We start from the raw sequence: 16347 nt of genomic DNA, 5'->3' as shown, positions 1-16347 counted from the left end.
GGTCTTTGATTTGCTAAAGTCCTTAACTTGATAAAGTCCCTAACTTGATAAGACCTCTAACTTGGTAATTAAACCTTAAGCCAAAGAAATAGTCTTCGTAGCGGGGTCTTGTCCTGGCTTTTAAATGTTAATAGAGAGAGAGATCAAGAGACAAAAGGAGTATAAAACCCTAAGAAAACGATTATTGGGGCACTCAGATTCTTTCTCTACCTGAGTAGCCCGCTTGAGGCTTCCTAGTCAAGTGTACTTTTACTACTAACCCTCCGCTTACTAATAAACCTCTGCTTGCTTGGCACTGTTTGTCTCAGTGTTTAAATTCTTTTCTACACCAAAGACAAGGACCGAGGCCATTCTCCGGTAACAACAGGACAGTAGGAACATGTGCCACATTGTGGGTCTGCAGAAGGAAAAATCAAGCAATGGGAAAATATGGTGGCAGACAATGGGAGAAGGGGAGATAAGTAGGGCCTGGAGAATAGAATCTTACTGTGGGCCCCTTACTCCCCACGTGCCCCCCCTCCCGCCCCGCCCTGGGATGCTATGATGATAAGAAAGGAGAGAGTCTTTTGGAAAAAGACAGAAGATGGACATTTGGAAGGTGGAGGGGAGAGAGCAGAAATGCTGACATTTATTAAAGAGCATCCAACCAAATGTATGGGAGGCTTAACTACCCTCAGAACTGGCATTGATTTCTTCCACTGTTCAAACAATAAAACTGAGGTGTAACCAGTAACAAATTCTGAGAATCTGAGAAATGTGGAGAGGCTTGTGTGTCTCTAAAGATATATCAGCTCCACCACACTCACTGGCCACCCCAGACTGTGAGACATTACAGTGAGGGGCAGGGGGGGTGCTGAGGAGAGGGAGTGGCTCTTGTATGATTTAGGGCACAGGTCTTCTGGACCACAGATCGGGGGGGTGGCTAGATGGGATGAGTCCATCACTGTGGTCCCGAAGATACCACAGACACCAGGACATTGGGGCCCTCTCCACTGGAGGAAAGTGTCCCTGAAAGCCATTGGAGCTGACTCCACTTTGGAAAGATTGGAACTCTGTGTTTGTTCCTCTGTTTTGTGGACCTGGTGTTCAAGAGCAAAGGGAAGTAGGAGCAAGGCTGAGTAGCTAGTGGTAGGGCCAAGAGATTGAAAATGCATCTGGGATTCCCCATAGATTTGCCTTTGTTTGGGGAAAGTCACTAAAACTAGAAGAGGGTGGCACTGAGGCCCCACCCTCCCATAATGTGGGAGTCTTTTTCTGGGTGTAAACAATATTCAGCTCGGGGCTGCTTCCTGTGGGACCCTTTGTCCTGTCCCCTTAAAGCTCTGAGCAAGGCCAGTGAAGCTATTAACAGTGTCACCTGATAAAATAAGAAGCAGCTCTCACATCCAGCCAAGACTTAAAAGAAACCAGGCTTTGGGGCTGATAAGGAACTCCAGAGCCAGATAAAAAATAGTTGAGGCAAGGACACACCTCTGGTCTGATGGACCACATTCCAATTCCTCTGAGTCACTTAGCATCTCTTTGTTCCTCTCCAGGTAGCCACCACTGCTGGCAGGAGATGATGGATTTCTCAGTCTCCCTGGACTCAACGGCACTGGGTTTTTTTCTGGACTCCTTGTATCAAGTACCTCTATCCAGCAGTCTCTTCTTCCTCACCCACTTCCTTCTCCTCTTCCCACTTGTGCAGCTTAGCTCAGGTAGTGTGTCTGATCTGTTCCCTGTCCAGTCAAGACACGAGTACCTCAGCTTTTGTTCGTCTCTCCTTCTCCCAGATGCAGCCCTGGGCAGAGATCTTATAAGCTAGTACCAGGCTATACCAGTGGCTAAAATACACAGAGATATCCATCCCAGTTGTTAAATTGCCACTTCTCTGAGCATCATGTAGCTCTACTACCATTTCTCCAGCCACCAGCATCATTCACATAGTTTCCCAGGATTCCTCAGTTAACAGGCATCCAAGGAGACACAGCAGGAAGGTGCCAGAAGACTCTCACTGGTCTGTACTTATGCTGAGCCAGTTGGCAAATATTTTTCACTCTGCTCCTGTGTATAGGCCATAACTTTTGAGGAGCATGAAGGACCTCAGTCTGACCATTTCTTATCAAAGAACCAGCCAACAGAGGGTATAAACTAATTATGCAAGTGTTACTCCCTAATGCTCTGGGCTGCAAACCAGGGACACTTGGGTGACTGAGGCACAGCCCAGGTCCTCAAGCAGCTTGTAGTCAAGGTAGAGGCCAGACATGACCTAAGCAGCTATCCAGCTGTGTGACCAAGGCTGCAAGAGAACCATATCCAAAGACTTGGGGAGCATAGCTAAGAAAACAATTTGTTTTTCTCCTGGAAAGCCAAGAAGAGCCATAGAGAGGAGGTGCTGTTCAAGCTGAGCCTGGCAGAATGTACATTCTCCAGGAAGATGACAGGTGGAGGGTAAACTGAGTCAGGGTGTGCCCATGTAGACGGCCAGGCATCAGGTGTGTAGGAGAAACAGCTAGAAAGAATTTGGGCAGGGACACTGGTAGGAAGGGTGTTGGAGCTTCACCCAGTGGGCAGCAAGGTGGTGTGAACAAAAAAAGGTACCTCCACATTCTGTGAGCAAAGTGAAGGACGGGGAGGGATCCACGGAGAAAGAGCTTTGGGGATGGGATTTTAGCTGAACTTGGAAGGAAGGAAAGGAGGTGCATGGAGGTCAGACAGAAGAAAGTGAGGGCATGCTGAGTGGCCAGGAACAGCTCATGCAAGGGAACAGCAGCAGGCACCAGCAACTCTCATGAAATTGCAGAAAACAGATTAGCTAGGGAGGGGCAGAGGTGCCACATGAGACATCACTGACGAGGAGGACAATCAAATGAAAGATCATGATAAAGAGAAGTCTCGAAGGCAGGGTTTGCTCTTTAGATAGGAAAACCCATGAAGCAGGGGGCCCCCACAGATTATTTTGAATGCCCTTTGTTATTACAGAAGCTATACATTATAAAAAATTAGAAATCAGACAAGCAAAAATAAGAAAACTTCTGTTCTCATTGTGCAGAAATTACCATCATCAAAAACTTGGTGTATCTCCTTTCACATCTTTTCCTCTGTACATTCATGCAAATATATCTTCTTTTAATCAAGATTGTTTAGTAGTGCACATATTGTTTTGCAACTTACTGTTTATGATAAAGATTTCATTTCAGTAACTTTTCATTTCATTTAATACCTTGGCCATATTCAAATTTACATAATTGTCACCAAAATAACAGCTGCAGCCAGTTGGTTCAAACCAGGGCTTCCAACCAGTTCTTACCAGTTCAACCCCCTGCTGAGAATTTGCATTTCCACCCCAGAGATACTGAATCAGAATTGAAATTTTAACAAGATTCTTAGGGGGATCTAGTTAAAATGTCGATTGTGATTCAGTATCTCTGGGATAGAAATGTAAATTCTCAGCAGTCAAAGGACCACACTGGTTCAAACCAATAACCAGACCGGTAAAAACCAAACCCAGTGCCATCAAGATGTGGCACCTAGTATATCTGGTTGTAATGTCCCTTGTGTGTTTTTTAATCTAGCACACTCAATTTTTAAAATAACAATTACTTGTTCAAGAAACCAGGCCAGTCGTCCTGTAGAATGTTCTACCTTCGTCGTTTGAATGGTTTACTGGAAGAGGGATAGGATGAAAAATCATATTTGTTGAGGGCTGATTTTGGCAGTTGTTACGGCTTCTTCTTCTTTTTTTTTTAATGGCTTCACATTCCTAGAGAAAGTCAAGGTGGTAGGACCTGGGCAATCCATCCTGGCACTCATCGGGGAAGAAATAGAGTTCCCGTGCTACCTGTGGCCCTACCTGGACGCCGAGCACATGGAGATCCGCTGGTTCAGGAGCCGGCCCTCTGACATCGTCCTCCTGTACGGGGAGCAGCAGGAGCTCTCCAGGGGGCAGATGGCGGAGTTCCAGAACAGGACAAAACTCCTCAAGGACGAGATCAGAGATGGCCACGTGATCCTGAAGCTCCATAGTGTTGTTCCCTCCGATGAGGGCCGCTACGGATGCAGCTTCCTCTCCAGTAACTTCACCGGGGAAGCTATCTGGGAGCTGGAGGTAGCAGGTGGGTAAACTAGCCACGCCTCCAAAAAGCAGTAGGAGAAAGGATCCATTTGGATAGAGCTGCATTGCTTGAATTTCAGAGAAAGGAAGAATATCCCTAACACATAAACAAATAACTATTAATAAACTCGGGGAAAGGTCCATTAGGAAATGGGTAAGATATATGAACAGCAAGCCCACAAAAACATACTCAAAAGGCTCTTAAACTAGGGAGAGATGATCACTTTTACTCATAATGAGAGAAAGGCAAATTAAAGCTATGCTAAATATACCTATATCTATCAGATTGGCAAAAATTCAAAAGCTGGACCACCCACTCTCTTGGCAGGGCTATGGGGAAACAGGTCCTCTCATACCTTGTTGGTGGAGTTGAAAATTAGACTCTCCAGTGGAGGGAATTTGGCAATAGTTAATAGAACTACCTGTGCATTTACCTTTAGAACAGCAATCCCACCTGTAGGAACCTACCCTGAAGATACACCTCCAACAATATGAAAAGAAAAGCACATGTATAAGTTTAATCCTTGTAGCACTGTTTGTAATTGCAAAATACTGGAAACAGCTAAACACCCAAGCACGGGAGCCGAGTGTGGCACACACGTACAATGGAGTACTATGCAGTTAAAAACAAAAACAAAAAAAATGAGGAGAAACTGTACAAACAGTTGTGGGGTGATTTCTAGGGTATACTGTTAAGAGTAAAAAGCAAAATGTAAAAGAGGTTCTACAGTAAGTAAACTTTTGTGTAAGAAAGAAGGTGAGCCAGTGCAAATAGAAACACAGGAAGGATAAATTAGGAACTAAAGAAGTTGGTTACCTAAGGGGGGTGGAACGGGATGGAAAGGATGGAGAAGGACATGGGGCTTCCTTGAATATACATTTTGCAGTGTTGATATTTGAACCATATTACTGTTTTACCTACTTAAAAAATGACGCTAACGCCACAAAGATGTGGAGATAAAACAGTACAGACAGCCCAAGCACTGAGCTTTGGAAGAATCCAAGACAGAGATAAGACATTCTCTTGGAATTTGGGGTGGGGCAATTCTTCATTCTGGGGGGACTATCCCTTGTATATCAGGACTAAAGACCAGTAGCACTTCCTCACCAAATGCCCCACTTTATATTTTCAAATGTACCTAAGGAGTAGTACTGCCCCCACATGCCCTACTGATCTTGACTGTCATTTATAGTCCATGGGTGGAGGCTACCAGCCAGTGATTGCAAATGGTGAATGGTGGCATGGGCTTCATGCACAACCTTTGGGAAGGAACCTGATCTTTCCCACTCCGTCTCTCCCAGGGATGGGCTCGGACCCTCACATCTCCCTTGAGGGCTTCAAGGAGGGAGGCATTCACCTGAGGTGCAGCTCCAGTGGCTGGTACCCCAAGCCCAAGGCTCAATGGAGAGACCATCAGGGACAGTGGCTGCCTCTTGAGTCTGAAGCCGTCATCCAGGATGTCCAGGGCCTGTTTAGTCTGGAAATATCCGTGGTCCTCCGAGAGGGAGCCCACAGCAACGTGTCCTGCTCCATCCAGAACACCCTCCTGGTTCAGAGTAAAGAGTTTGTGGTTGAGATAGCAGGTCAGTGGTTGCCAGTAACCTTCACCTTCCTAGTTACCAGGTTCTCCAGATCCATTGTCCCAACACCTGTCTATAAGGACACAATGGCCTATATGCATGTGGGCTGGGCTGGGCTGGGCTTCACACCTGAAAAAGTCAGCAACTAAGTCTACTAAGAGCACAACTGACAAGCCACACAGTAATGGGGGGAACAGGGGGAGAAAGGCCCAAAATTTAAAGGCCATGCACTAAGTCCCATAATCTCATTAGAAGTCATATGAGAACCTAACCAGCCAGTTGCCGTTGAATCAGCTCTGACTTATGGTGACCCTATGTGTCAGAGCAGAACTGTGCTGCATAGGATTTTCAATGACTGATTTTCACAAGTAGATTGCCAGGCCTTTCTTTTGTGGTGCTTCTGGTAGACTCGAACCTCTAATCTTTTGGTTAACAGCTGAGCATGTAAACCATTTGCACCACCCAGGGACTCCCCATGAGTGTCTACTTGTTCCTAATTTCATCCCTTTGGCAGCATTTATTGAGACCTACAATACGCCCAAAACCTCTGTCCTAAGGTTCATATTCTACTGAGGGAACAGACAAAATGAGTAAATTACATCACACATTAGAAGGTGTTGGAGCCCTGGTGGCACAGCGGTTTTAAGAGCTATGGCAAACTACGGCTGCTAACCAAAAGGCTGGCAGTTCAAATCCACCAGCCACTACTTGGAAACCCTATGGCACAGTTCTAGTGTGTCCTATAGGGTTACTATGAGTTGGAATCGACTCCATGGCAACGGGTTCAGTTTTAGAAGGTGTTAGGTGCTATGGAGAAAAATGAAGCAGGGAAGGGTGCTAGGGAGTGGCAGGATGTGTATATGGATTTAAAAGAGGTGGGTCAGGGAAGAAATTTAGGTGAGGCCATTACCTAGTACCAAAGTCTTGTATGAGGCACTCACAGAAGGGTGCAGACTGAACTTACACAGTGTTTAATGTACATGGTTCAGTTTTAAGTCTTGAGGACAAACCCAACCTGTGATTCATTTTTCATGTCAGTCCAAATCAATAGTTATAATAGAAAAAAATCTTTCCCTTTTATACAGTCAGGAAGATATGACCTATTACAACGTATCTCTGAGAAGGAGGTAGCTACAACTTGGAGCCAGGCGCCCAAGTTAAATTCCCATGAGACAGAAAAAGAAGGGCACTACCTTCCTCTATGTTTACCTTTCAAAGAGATGGCTCTGAGATCCTGAAGAAAAACATTTCTGGGTTGTAAAAGTGGGCAACATAGCAATCTGTAAAATGGACGTGATAGTGGCTGTTCCACGTGCTCTCCAGGTAGCATAATGTGGAACAGAGGCAAACTTAAACTTGCTTAGCAGAGGGGCAAAGTGCTGCAAACCAAAGTATGTGACCAAACCAAACCCTTTGCCATCAACTCAATTCCAACTCACAGCAAACCTATAAGACAGAATACAACTGCCCCACAGGGTTTCCACGGAGCAACTGGTGTATTCGAACTGCCAACTTTTGGTTAACAGGCATAGCTCTTAACCACTGCGACTTAGTGCTGAGTGGTGTCTAAACCTAGACAACTCCCTTGGGATGTTTTCCAGATGTTTTTTTCCCCACAACCTCCTCCTGGAAGGGAGCTTTCCTTCGGACTCTAGCAGGACTGCCGTTGCTCATGGTTCTCCTCATGGTACTAGTGTTGTACTTCTTTCAACAGCAACAGAGAACCCAAGGTAGGAGGGAGGCCAGGGGACTTTGCTGAGGAGGGAAGTGGTGAAAAGGGCGTGTGGAGGAGGGCACGGTGGCAGTGCGGTTTAGAAAGCCTCCATCCTGCCTGGAGGCAGGGCTGAAAGGCAGAAACAGGCAGGGGAGAAAGCATCCTCACCTCTCCTTTCTTCCTTTCAGAGAAGCTAAAGAAGCTGGCAGAGAAGGAAAAAGGTAACAGTGGAAGAGGCACGCTTTTCCCCCACATCCCTGACTTCCAAACGGGCGGGTGCTGGGTCAACAAGGTAGCACCTCAGGCCCAGAGAGACCTAAGAGCAGGGCAGAGTGTGGGTGGGACAGAGAATGTTCACTCTTTCTCTTCCCGCACCTTGGAGCCTTCTCCTCCCGGTGTCCAGCGAAGGTGCGGAGGGTGGATGAAGTCTGTGCACTTTGAGGAAATGATGTCTCTGTGTTCATCAATCTTCCTACCTGATTCATTTTCCCACCTGAGAAATTTTTCTCATTTCTCTTCCAGAGGAACTCACAGCAGAGCTGGGTAAGTTCTGGGTGGCCATAACCAAAATGCTGGCTGCAGGCAGTGTACAGCACACAGTGCGTGTGGTCGTGGGAGGAGTTAAGTGGTTTTAGGCTTCCCTGTGGAAAGAAATGTACCTCAAGGATCTAATCCTAAATCCACCCTTCTGCCGCTCCTACCTCCATTCCCCAACCAGTGAAAGGACAGGCTGCTTACCCAGGAGCAGCTGCCAAGGTGGCCTAACTTGACATATTCTCGGCAGATCCTAAGGAGTCCTGGGGCGCAATGGCTAAGTGCTGATCTGTTAACCGAAAGGTTGGTGGTTCAGGAGAGAAAAGACCTGGCGATCTGCTCCCAGTTGCCTTTTCTGACTCATAGAGACCCTATAGGACAGAGTAGACCAGCCCCATAGCATAGGGTTTCCCGTAAACAAACAAGGCCATAATATTTACAGAAGCAGATTGCTACATCTTTCTACTGCTGAGCGGCTCATGGAACCACCCACCTTTCCGTTAGCAGCCAAGCTCTTCACCACTGATCCACCAGGGCTCCTTCCAGTGAAGATTACAGCTGAGAAACCCTATGGGGGCATTTCTACACTGTCATATAGGGTCTCTATGAGTCAGAATCAAGTTGACAGAACCTAACAACAACAGACAGATCCTGCAAGCCCTTCCCATCAAATCATCCAACTCAATTAAAATTCCACCATTAAATGTTTTCTCCCTCTGGTTCAGCTTCCTAGGATGTCTTTCTCTTTTTAATGAAATGCCACTGGGGAGGGTGGTACATTTCATTTGCCCCAAAGTAGGACTAATTATTCAGATTCACTTTTCTCCCCAGGGAAACTCAGCAACTCTCTACTATGGAGTGTGGGAGTTTATACATAGGAGGGGAGACATGGAGAGTGTGAGCCCAAAAGAAGGGGTGATAGGAAAGAAGGCCACAATGAGTGAGGGAAAAACCTCAAGAGAACCACTTGGCCTGTACCAGCAATGCTCCAGAGAAAACTGTGAGGTTGGGGAAGTCCTGCTGGGAGGCAAGGGGGGAGGCTGCTGTAATAACTCGTTGGAGTCCCTGGGTGATGCAGACGGTTATGTTGGAGTCCCTGGGTGGTGCAAATGGATAAGTGTTGGACTACTAACCACCTAGAAGTGCCTCGGAAGGAAGTAACACCTGGTGATCCGCTTCTGAAAGGTCACAACCTTGAAAACCCTATGGAACATAGTTCTTCTCTGCACACTGAGGTTGTCATGAGTCAAAATCAACTCGACAGCAACAAGTCGCTAACACCATAGTTTGAATTAGGATACAGTGTCACCTTTCCCAGAAGCATTTACTTTTGAAAGAGGGGATAGGGTGGAGATATCAGGGGAATGCATTTTTAGTGGCAAAATGTCAGAGTCCTTGGTATCTGGGCAGGGAAAATAATTGAGTGTGATTTCCTTCTAGTACTTTAAATAAATTACCCGGTAAGTGGCCCTGAGGCTTATAGAGGCTGTGTGCAGTGTCTCTGAACTTATTCCAGACCTTTTCCCCAGGAAAAGTTTGTGATTCCAGGGCAAATGAGTGTAACCTCTTCAAACCAGACCTGAGCTGTGGAAAGAGGCCCCTCAGTACGAAGATCTGTTTTCCCTTCCGGGACTGTGCAGATTTCTGCCTTTGAGCAAAGAACAGGATAAGGCATCAGAATCCCAAATATGAGCCTACTTTATTAGGGTGATGCAGATGTGAGGATGGATTGGGGTCAGCAGTGATTTAAGACTAAGCTACCCCTTCCCAGTGGCCTGACTGCCATAGGGAGGTGGTTCCACTTGTTTGAAGGCTGATGTTTTTTTCTTGCATTCTGCTTACAGGGAAGCTTCAGACAGAACTTGGTAAGTGACCCCTCTTAGAACTATTTCTTCTTGTCCACCTTTTGCATTTGGTTATTGCCTTAGTCATCTAGTGCTGCTATGACAGAAATACCACAAGTGGGTGGCTTTAACAAAGGGAAGTTTATTCTCTCACAGTCTCGTAGGCTACAAGTCCAAATTTAGGGCACCAGCTCTAGGGGAAGGCTTTCTCTCTCTGTTGGCTCTGGAGGAAGGTCCTTGTCATCAGTCTTCCCTTGGTCTGGGAGCATCTCAGTGCAGGAACCTCAGGTCCAAAGACTCGCTCTGCTCCCAGCACTGCTTTCTTGTTGGTATGAGGTTCCCCAACTCTCTGCTTACTTCCCTTTCATCTCTTGTAAGATAAAAGGTGGTACAGGCCACACCCCAAAGAAACTCCTTTTACATTGGACCAGGGATGTGGCCTGAACAAGGGTGTTATATCCCCTCCCAATCCTCTTTAACCACAGGCAAAGATTATTATTTATAACACATAGGAAAATCACAAAATGGAGGACAACCACACATGGCCTAACCAAGTTAACACATATTTTGGGGGGAACACAATTCAATCCATTACAGTTATCCATGTATCTTCCTCGCATCTCCCAACTAGGTAGGATGCCCAGGTTGGCACCTTGCTGGCTGTGTGGATGACAGAGAAAGGGGAAAGGAAAGGGGGTTGGTGCAAAAGAAGATGTGTGAGCAGAAAAGCTGTGGGCTGCTGATGTTCTAATCCATGTTTTTCCTTGGCTGATGCAGACTGGAGAAGAGCCGAAGGCCAGGCTGGTGAGTGAAGCACCTTTTCCTTCCCACTATTCCACATTAAAGCCCAGTCACACTCACTCTGATTAACCACACTTCATTCTGATTTCATTCTATAGCCTTACACACTGCATGCATTAACCTACGTTACTTGGTAAAGGTTATATTCTAATTTTATTTTTATATTGTTCTGAAGCCTAAGCAAAATGTAAACCCTTGGTTCAAATCCTAGATGTACATTAGGATCACCTAGACTCCTGGTGTCCACTTGGGCCTGGGATGGGCACATTCCCATATACGTAAATATTTCTTCCCCATACCTCCCTCTATTCCCCCCCCCCATAAAGCAGTCTACTGTGTATCTTTATTTTGTATATATTTTTGCAAATGTGAATTTCTATTTTGTGCACATGCATTTTAGTTTATGTAAATGATATTTACAATCTTGCACTGTTTTTTTTTTTTCACTAATCACTGTGCCCACATGTGTGTCTGATCTGTGTCTCCTTCTTGCTGTGGACCCCTCCATTTTAGCCAGCCACACTTCTGAGGTAGACATCCAGACTGCCCCTAACATCACAGCACCACAAACAATGCTGAATGAATAGCCTTAAACATGTTGTCTTATGGCCCTGTGTGAAGAGTCTCTGGGCTATGCACCCAGGAGAAGCATTGCTCACCCATGGGGGATACACCCACTAGGTGGGAGAGAGAGGGACCCAGAAGGCAGTGCCATCCATCCTCCCACCAGTGGTGCACAGAGGCCCATGTGCCCATGTCCTGTATGAGCCAGCTATCTAAGTCTGCCAGTTCCTTGGAGATAAGCAGTTGTTCATTGTTGTTTTAGTTTGCACTCCTCTGTGAGTCCGAATTGACTTGATGGCAGCAGGTTTGGTTTGGAACACTAAGAAGTTTGAGCATCTCTTTATATGCTCATTGGCTCCTGGCACTTCCTCTTCTGAAAATTGCCAGTTAATATTCTTTGCCCATTTTTCTATTGGGGTTTCTGTCTTTTTCTTATTGATGCACAGGAATTCGTTATACATATTACAGATACTAATCCTTTGTTGGTATTAAACATTGCAAATTCCGTCTATTCTGTCATCTGCCTACTAGTTTTGTCCATGGTGCTCTGTATTGAAAAGAAGTCATCTGTTTTGATAAAATAAAATTTATCAAAATTTTTACCTTATGGCTTGTGTTTTTAAAGTTTTGTTTAAAAGACCTTCACACACTTTGATCACAAAGATATCCTCCTACACTTTCTTCTATTAACTTTATATGTATGATGTGTAGGTCTTTAATCCATTAGAATGCTGTTTTCTGTGTTGTTAGGTGATAATCCAGTTACTTTTCTCCAAATAGTGAGTTGGTTTGCCCAGTGTCATCCATGATTTCCCCACTGATGTGGGGTATCTGTCACCATTAGTGCATATTTGGTTCCCATATATAGATGGGTCTGTCCATTGGCCCACTTCTTATCTCATTGTTTTACTGCTAAGGCTTTTATAATACCTGGACGTACAATTTCCCCTTCCTTTTTAAAGTTAATGGACTTTTTAAAAATATATAAATCTTAGGAAGGATAAATTTATGAAGTTCTTTAAAAAAAAAATCCAAAAGGAGTTTTGCATGGGATTTCTTTGAATTTATAGATAAATTTGAGGAGAAGCAACATTTTTAGAGAATTGAGTTATTCTATGCAAACACTATATGGTTTTTCTGTTTTGTTTTTTAAGTTCTTCTGATACAAAACTAGGGTTGAATACTCTGCTGTAAATTTTTGGAGCTCTGAAAATGTCTTCTACTGCTTTTGCTATTTTGTGACTTGGTGATGTCTCAGTTGCAAAACAAAATAAGAAAAAACAGAAATCCACTCAGAATGGCTTATGTTAAAAAGGAGGCACGTTGGGAGAAGACATGGTCTTTAGAGGATATCTTAGAACAGGAGCCATGGTCAGCAGAGCTTCCTGGGGACTGAGCCAGGCAGGTCAGAGATTGAGACCTTCTTTCCATTCCTCAGGACATCCAGGCTACTTATATTCGTTCTCTTTGTCCATAAGCTCCATCTGCTTTTCCTGACACGACTTCAGCCTGCATGCAGCCTTGGCATAACCCAGTGCTGACCCCAGCTCCCCTACCCAATCCCAAATTCCCAGGAAAATGATGTGATGGATACACAACAATTTGGATCCAAACCAGTTGGCAGGGTGGGGATGGGGTTATTCAGTTTGCAGGTGTCATCATGCATCTTGGATCTTCCCTCCCTCTTGTTCTAGAGTGATTGACTCAGATCTTTGTTTGGTTTCAGAATGGAGAGCAGCCCAAAGATATGCAGGTAACTGAGCGGAGAAACTGTGACTGAAAGTGCTTTGTGACTCAGGTTGTTTGGATCTTAAAAGGGAGATGGAGAGGAAAGAGGAGATTAGAAAAAGAGACTGTCCAAGAGCCAAGCACATGGGCCTGCCTGCACAGACACTCAGGCACACTTACAGATATGTGCACGTATGCAACATGACACATACACCTGCATGTGGATGTATGCACACCAACACACATACACACACACATGCTCACACTCACACAAAGCCTTCTTGGTTTCACTAGACTTGTTTCTATCTGGCAGGAATGGTGGTTCTTGGGCTTGTTTGCAAGGAGAGAATACAGCCTATAAGGAACTTCTCAGATCATCCGGTCCAATCTCTTCATTCGACAGAAGGGACCCTGGGGTTCCCCATTTATTAAATGGGTGTGTGTTGGGGCAGAGGTGTTGGAGTGCAGAGCATTGAACTAAATAATCTGAGAGGTCCCTTTCAGTTTTAAAATCCTAAGATCGCTGCAAAACTGAGACCCAGAGCCCATTGATGATTTCAAAACCACAGCAGCTGATGGGACTGAGCTGGAAATAGAACCTGCCTGGAGTTCCTTCCTCTTGGCTCCAGGGGGACGTGCGCCTGCCTCCATCCTCACAAACCAACCTGTTATCTTTGCCCTCCAGGGCACCCAATGTGGAGTTTAGAAACTTTCCTATTTCACGAAGAAATAGGATCCCCCTTGTCACTTTGAAATACTTGGGAATGGCTCACACACCACTTCGGGGAGGGTGACCCCATTGATTGCTCCAGTAGAAGAAAATAAACCTTTGCCCACCGGGGTAGCGGACAGGCCAGGGCCAGAAGGCCCCGGCCGCACTAACCCTATGCCTCTGCGTAGTGGACGTGACCCTGGATCCAGCCTCTGCGCACCCCAGCCTGGTGGTCTCCGAGGATGGCAGGAGCGTGTCTTCCCGTGAGGCAGTGCTGGCCCTGGCCGTGGGTGCCTCGCAGTGGTTCGTGGAGCAGACGTGCGTGCTGGGCCGTGAGCGCTTTTCCGCGGGCTGCCACTACTGGGAAGTGCACGTGGGCCACCGAAGTCGCTGGTTCCTGGGCGTGTGCCTGGCGACAGTGCCACGTGTGGAGCCAGCACGCCTGACCCCGGCCTCAGGCTACTGGGTGATGGGGCTGTGGAACAGCTGCGAGTACTTCGTGCTGGACCCCCACCGTGTCGCGCTCACTCTGCGTGTGCCCCCGCGGTGCGTGGGAGTCTTCCTGGACTTCGAGGCGGGAAGGTTGTCCTTCTTCAACGTGTCCGACGGCTCCCACATTTTCACCTTCACTGACACCTTCTCAGGGCCACTGTGTGCGTATTTCAGGCCCAGAGCCCACGACGGCAGCGAACACCCAGAGCCCCTGACCATCTGCCCATTGCCCATTAGAGGGACACGCATCCTCGAAGAGGACGACAGTGACACCTGGATACAGCCCTATGAGGAGGCCTCGGACCCCGACCTGGGCCTGTGGTGAGGCGCCCTGGGTCCTGGGCAGCTTCCTGAATTTGCCCTCCCTCTTCTAGAGTGAACAAACTCGCTAAAGCGAGCTTCCTTGCCAAAATGTCAGCCATGGCTAAAGCCTCAGCAGAGAAGACAGGAAAAAGGAGAAGAGAGGGACCTTTACCTGTGCATATGTACGTGATTTTCTTTAAGGAAAACCAAAACATTGTCATGGAGTCCAACTCATAGCGACCCTATAGGACAGAGTAGAACTGCCCCACAGGGTTTCCAAGGAGGGGCTGGTGGATTCGAACTGCCAGCATTTTGGGTGGCAGCTGTAGTTCTTAACCACTGGGCTCCTCTTTAAGGAAAAGAGACAGGTAATTCCAAAGTTCATTTGTGCCTATTGTAGGATTGAGCAAATGAGTAAATGTTGCTGGGAGCCAGGGTATTAACTGTGGGAGATGGGAAAGAAATATGGAGGGGGGCGGGGGTGGAGGGGAGAAACCTTGTTGGATTGGAATTAGAGGTATCAGTATATTTTTATATATTTTTTTCCTAGCTCTAAACAGGTGTAGAAGCAATGACATCTCATTACCAACGTGTTCTCCTAGGTCTCAGATCTTAGTTTTGTAAGACCATTTCCCACTAAAATGAGCTTGATGCGAGGGATGATTTCAGGGCTAAGGCAGACAAAGTACAAGGTAAGCCTGGAGTATCTTGTGCCATAAGGTAAAAATGTGCTTAAAAATTGATGGAGGCATAACAAAAGGACATAGGAGCCAAGTCGAAGGGACTCCACGGACCAATTATGAGACAGTTGGAACATTTAAAATGAATGAAATCTGCCAGATTAACCACGTGATTAAATTTAACATCATCGATGATGAGAAAAGGGACATTAGTTTCACAGCTGGGGAAAATGAAATATTAGAGAAAAGTATTTTATCAATTTAAAATTTTCTGAGTGTGACATTTGTACATACAGTGAGTGGTTAGTAGGAGAATGTTCTTTTTCTTGGGAAACATGTTGAATTTTCAGGAGTAAAGTACCACGGTGTTTGCAACTTACTCTCAAATGGTTAAATTAAAAATGTATATGAATATATAAAAAAAGATAAAATGAAATGCTAATACTTGGTGAATCTAGGTAAATAGTTTACAGATGTTTATTGTATTATTCTCACAACTTTACTGTAGGTTTGAAATTTTCCCAAAAGAGTTGGGGGAAAAAAAAAGAAACACCAAAAAGTTGTGATTATCTGTGCATGGGAAAATGGTTATTGTTACTTTTTTATTTTCTCTGTATCTTTTATAATGCATCAGTTTTGTAATAAGGAAAAAGCAACCTGATTTTTAAAATGATGCCGTTTCCAAAATAACTGATTTAAAAGGAACAATAATAAAGCCACTTGCATGATCTTCCATGATGTTGTTTTAGAATAAAAGAATATGGCTTGCTTCACCGTCCCCTTGATTGAGGCTGAGCTTTCCTTGCCCAGCTTGGCCAGGAGGAGTGGTGGAGCAGAGGAGACTAATTTGGGGCTGAGCTTTCTAACTGGCCTTTTCTCCCTTGCCCGTCTTTGCCTTTTTTCTTTTCTCCTTCATCAGCACTGAGCTTTCTATTGGTGCACCCAGCACTGCGGACTGGAGTGGGATGGGGGAGGGGCTGGCACATAGGGGCTGACTGTTTCATGGCTCAGGAATTTGGTTACACACAGGAGGATTGAAAATGTAAGAAAATTCCTTAAGTGTGGTGAGAGTCAGATTTCTTCATGTCAGAGAAGGTAAATCCAGAAAATCTGGAAAGGAGAAAGAAGAGAATGAAAAAATAACTGTCGTGGAAGACTGGAAGTAGAGATGACAAGTAAATACATGGTTTTTTACTATGTAGAATTTTTTTTTTAGAGATAAATAGTATATAAATACATTCATATTTATCTTGACTCACGTGTGTATATAAAATATATAGGTAACAACGACAAAAAAAAAA

General features: G+C 45.4%; 1 protein-coding gene across 1 annotated transcript; it reads left to right on the top strand.

Annotated features, from left to right (window-relative positions):
• Window positions 1–883: 883 nt before the first annotated feature.
• On the top strand, window positions 884–14579 carry LOC100673051 (butyrophilin-like protein 9). The gene is made up of 10 exons (XM_023552978.2): window positions 884–1799; window positions 3684–4094; window positions 5396–5677; window positions 7276–7404; window positions 7577–7609; window positions 7911–7931; window positions 9767–9787; window positions 10544–10570; window positions 12858–12884; window positions 13760–14579. Exons 1-10 carry the CDS (start codon window positions 1481–1483, stop codon window positions 14386–14388), a joined length of 1899 nt encoding a protein of 632 aa, XP_023408746.1. The 5' UTR covers window positions 884–1480; the 3' UTR covers window positions 14389–14579.
• The last annotated feature ends 1768 nt before the right edge of the window (window positions 14580–16347 follow it).

Source organism: Loxodonta africana, chromosome 2 (assembly GCF_030014295.1).
Source record: "Loxodonta africana isolate mLoxAfr1 chromosome 2, mLoxAfr1.hap2, whole genome shotgun sequence".
Classification (NCBI taxonomy): Eukaryota; Metazoa; Chordata; class Mammalia; order Proboscidea; family Elephantidae; genus Loxodonta; species Loxodonta africana.
This window is presented reverse-complemented; position numbering and strand designations above follow the sequence as displayed.

Coding starts and splice junctions, on each gene's coding strand:
- LOC100673051 (XM_023552978.2), top strand. CDS start 1,481: ATGGACCACATTCCAATTCCTCTGAGTCACTTAGCATCTCTTTGTTCC. Junction 7,405..7,576: donor ACAGCAACAGAGAACCCAAG/GTAGGAGGGAGG, acceptor TCTTCCTTTCAG/AGAAGCTAAAGAAGCTGGCA. Junction 10,571..12,857: donor AAGAGCCGAAGGCCAGGCTG/GTGAGTGAAGCA, acceptor GTTTGGTTTCAG/AATGGAGAGCAGCCCAAAGA.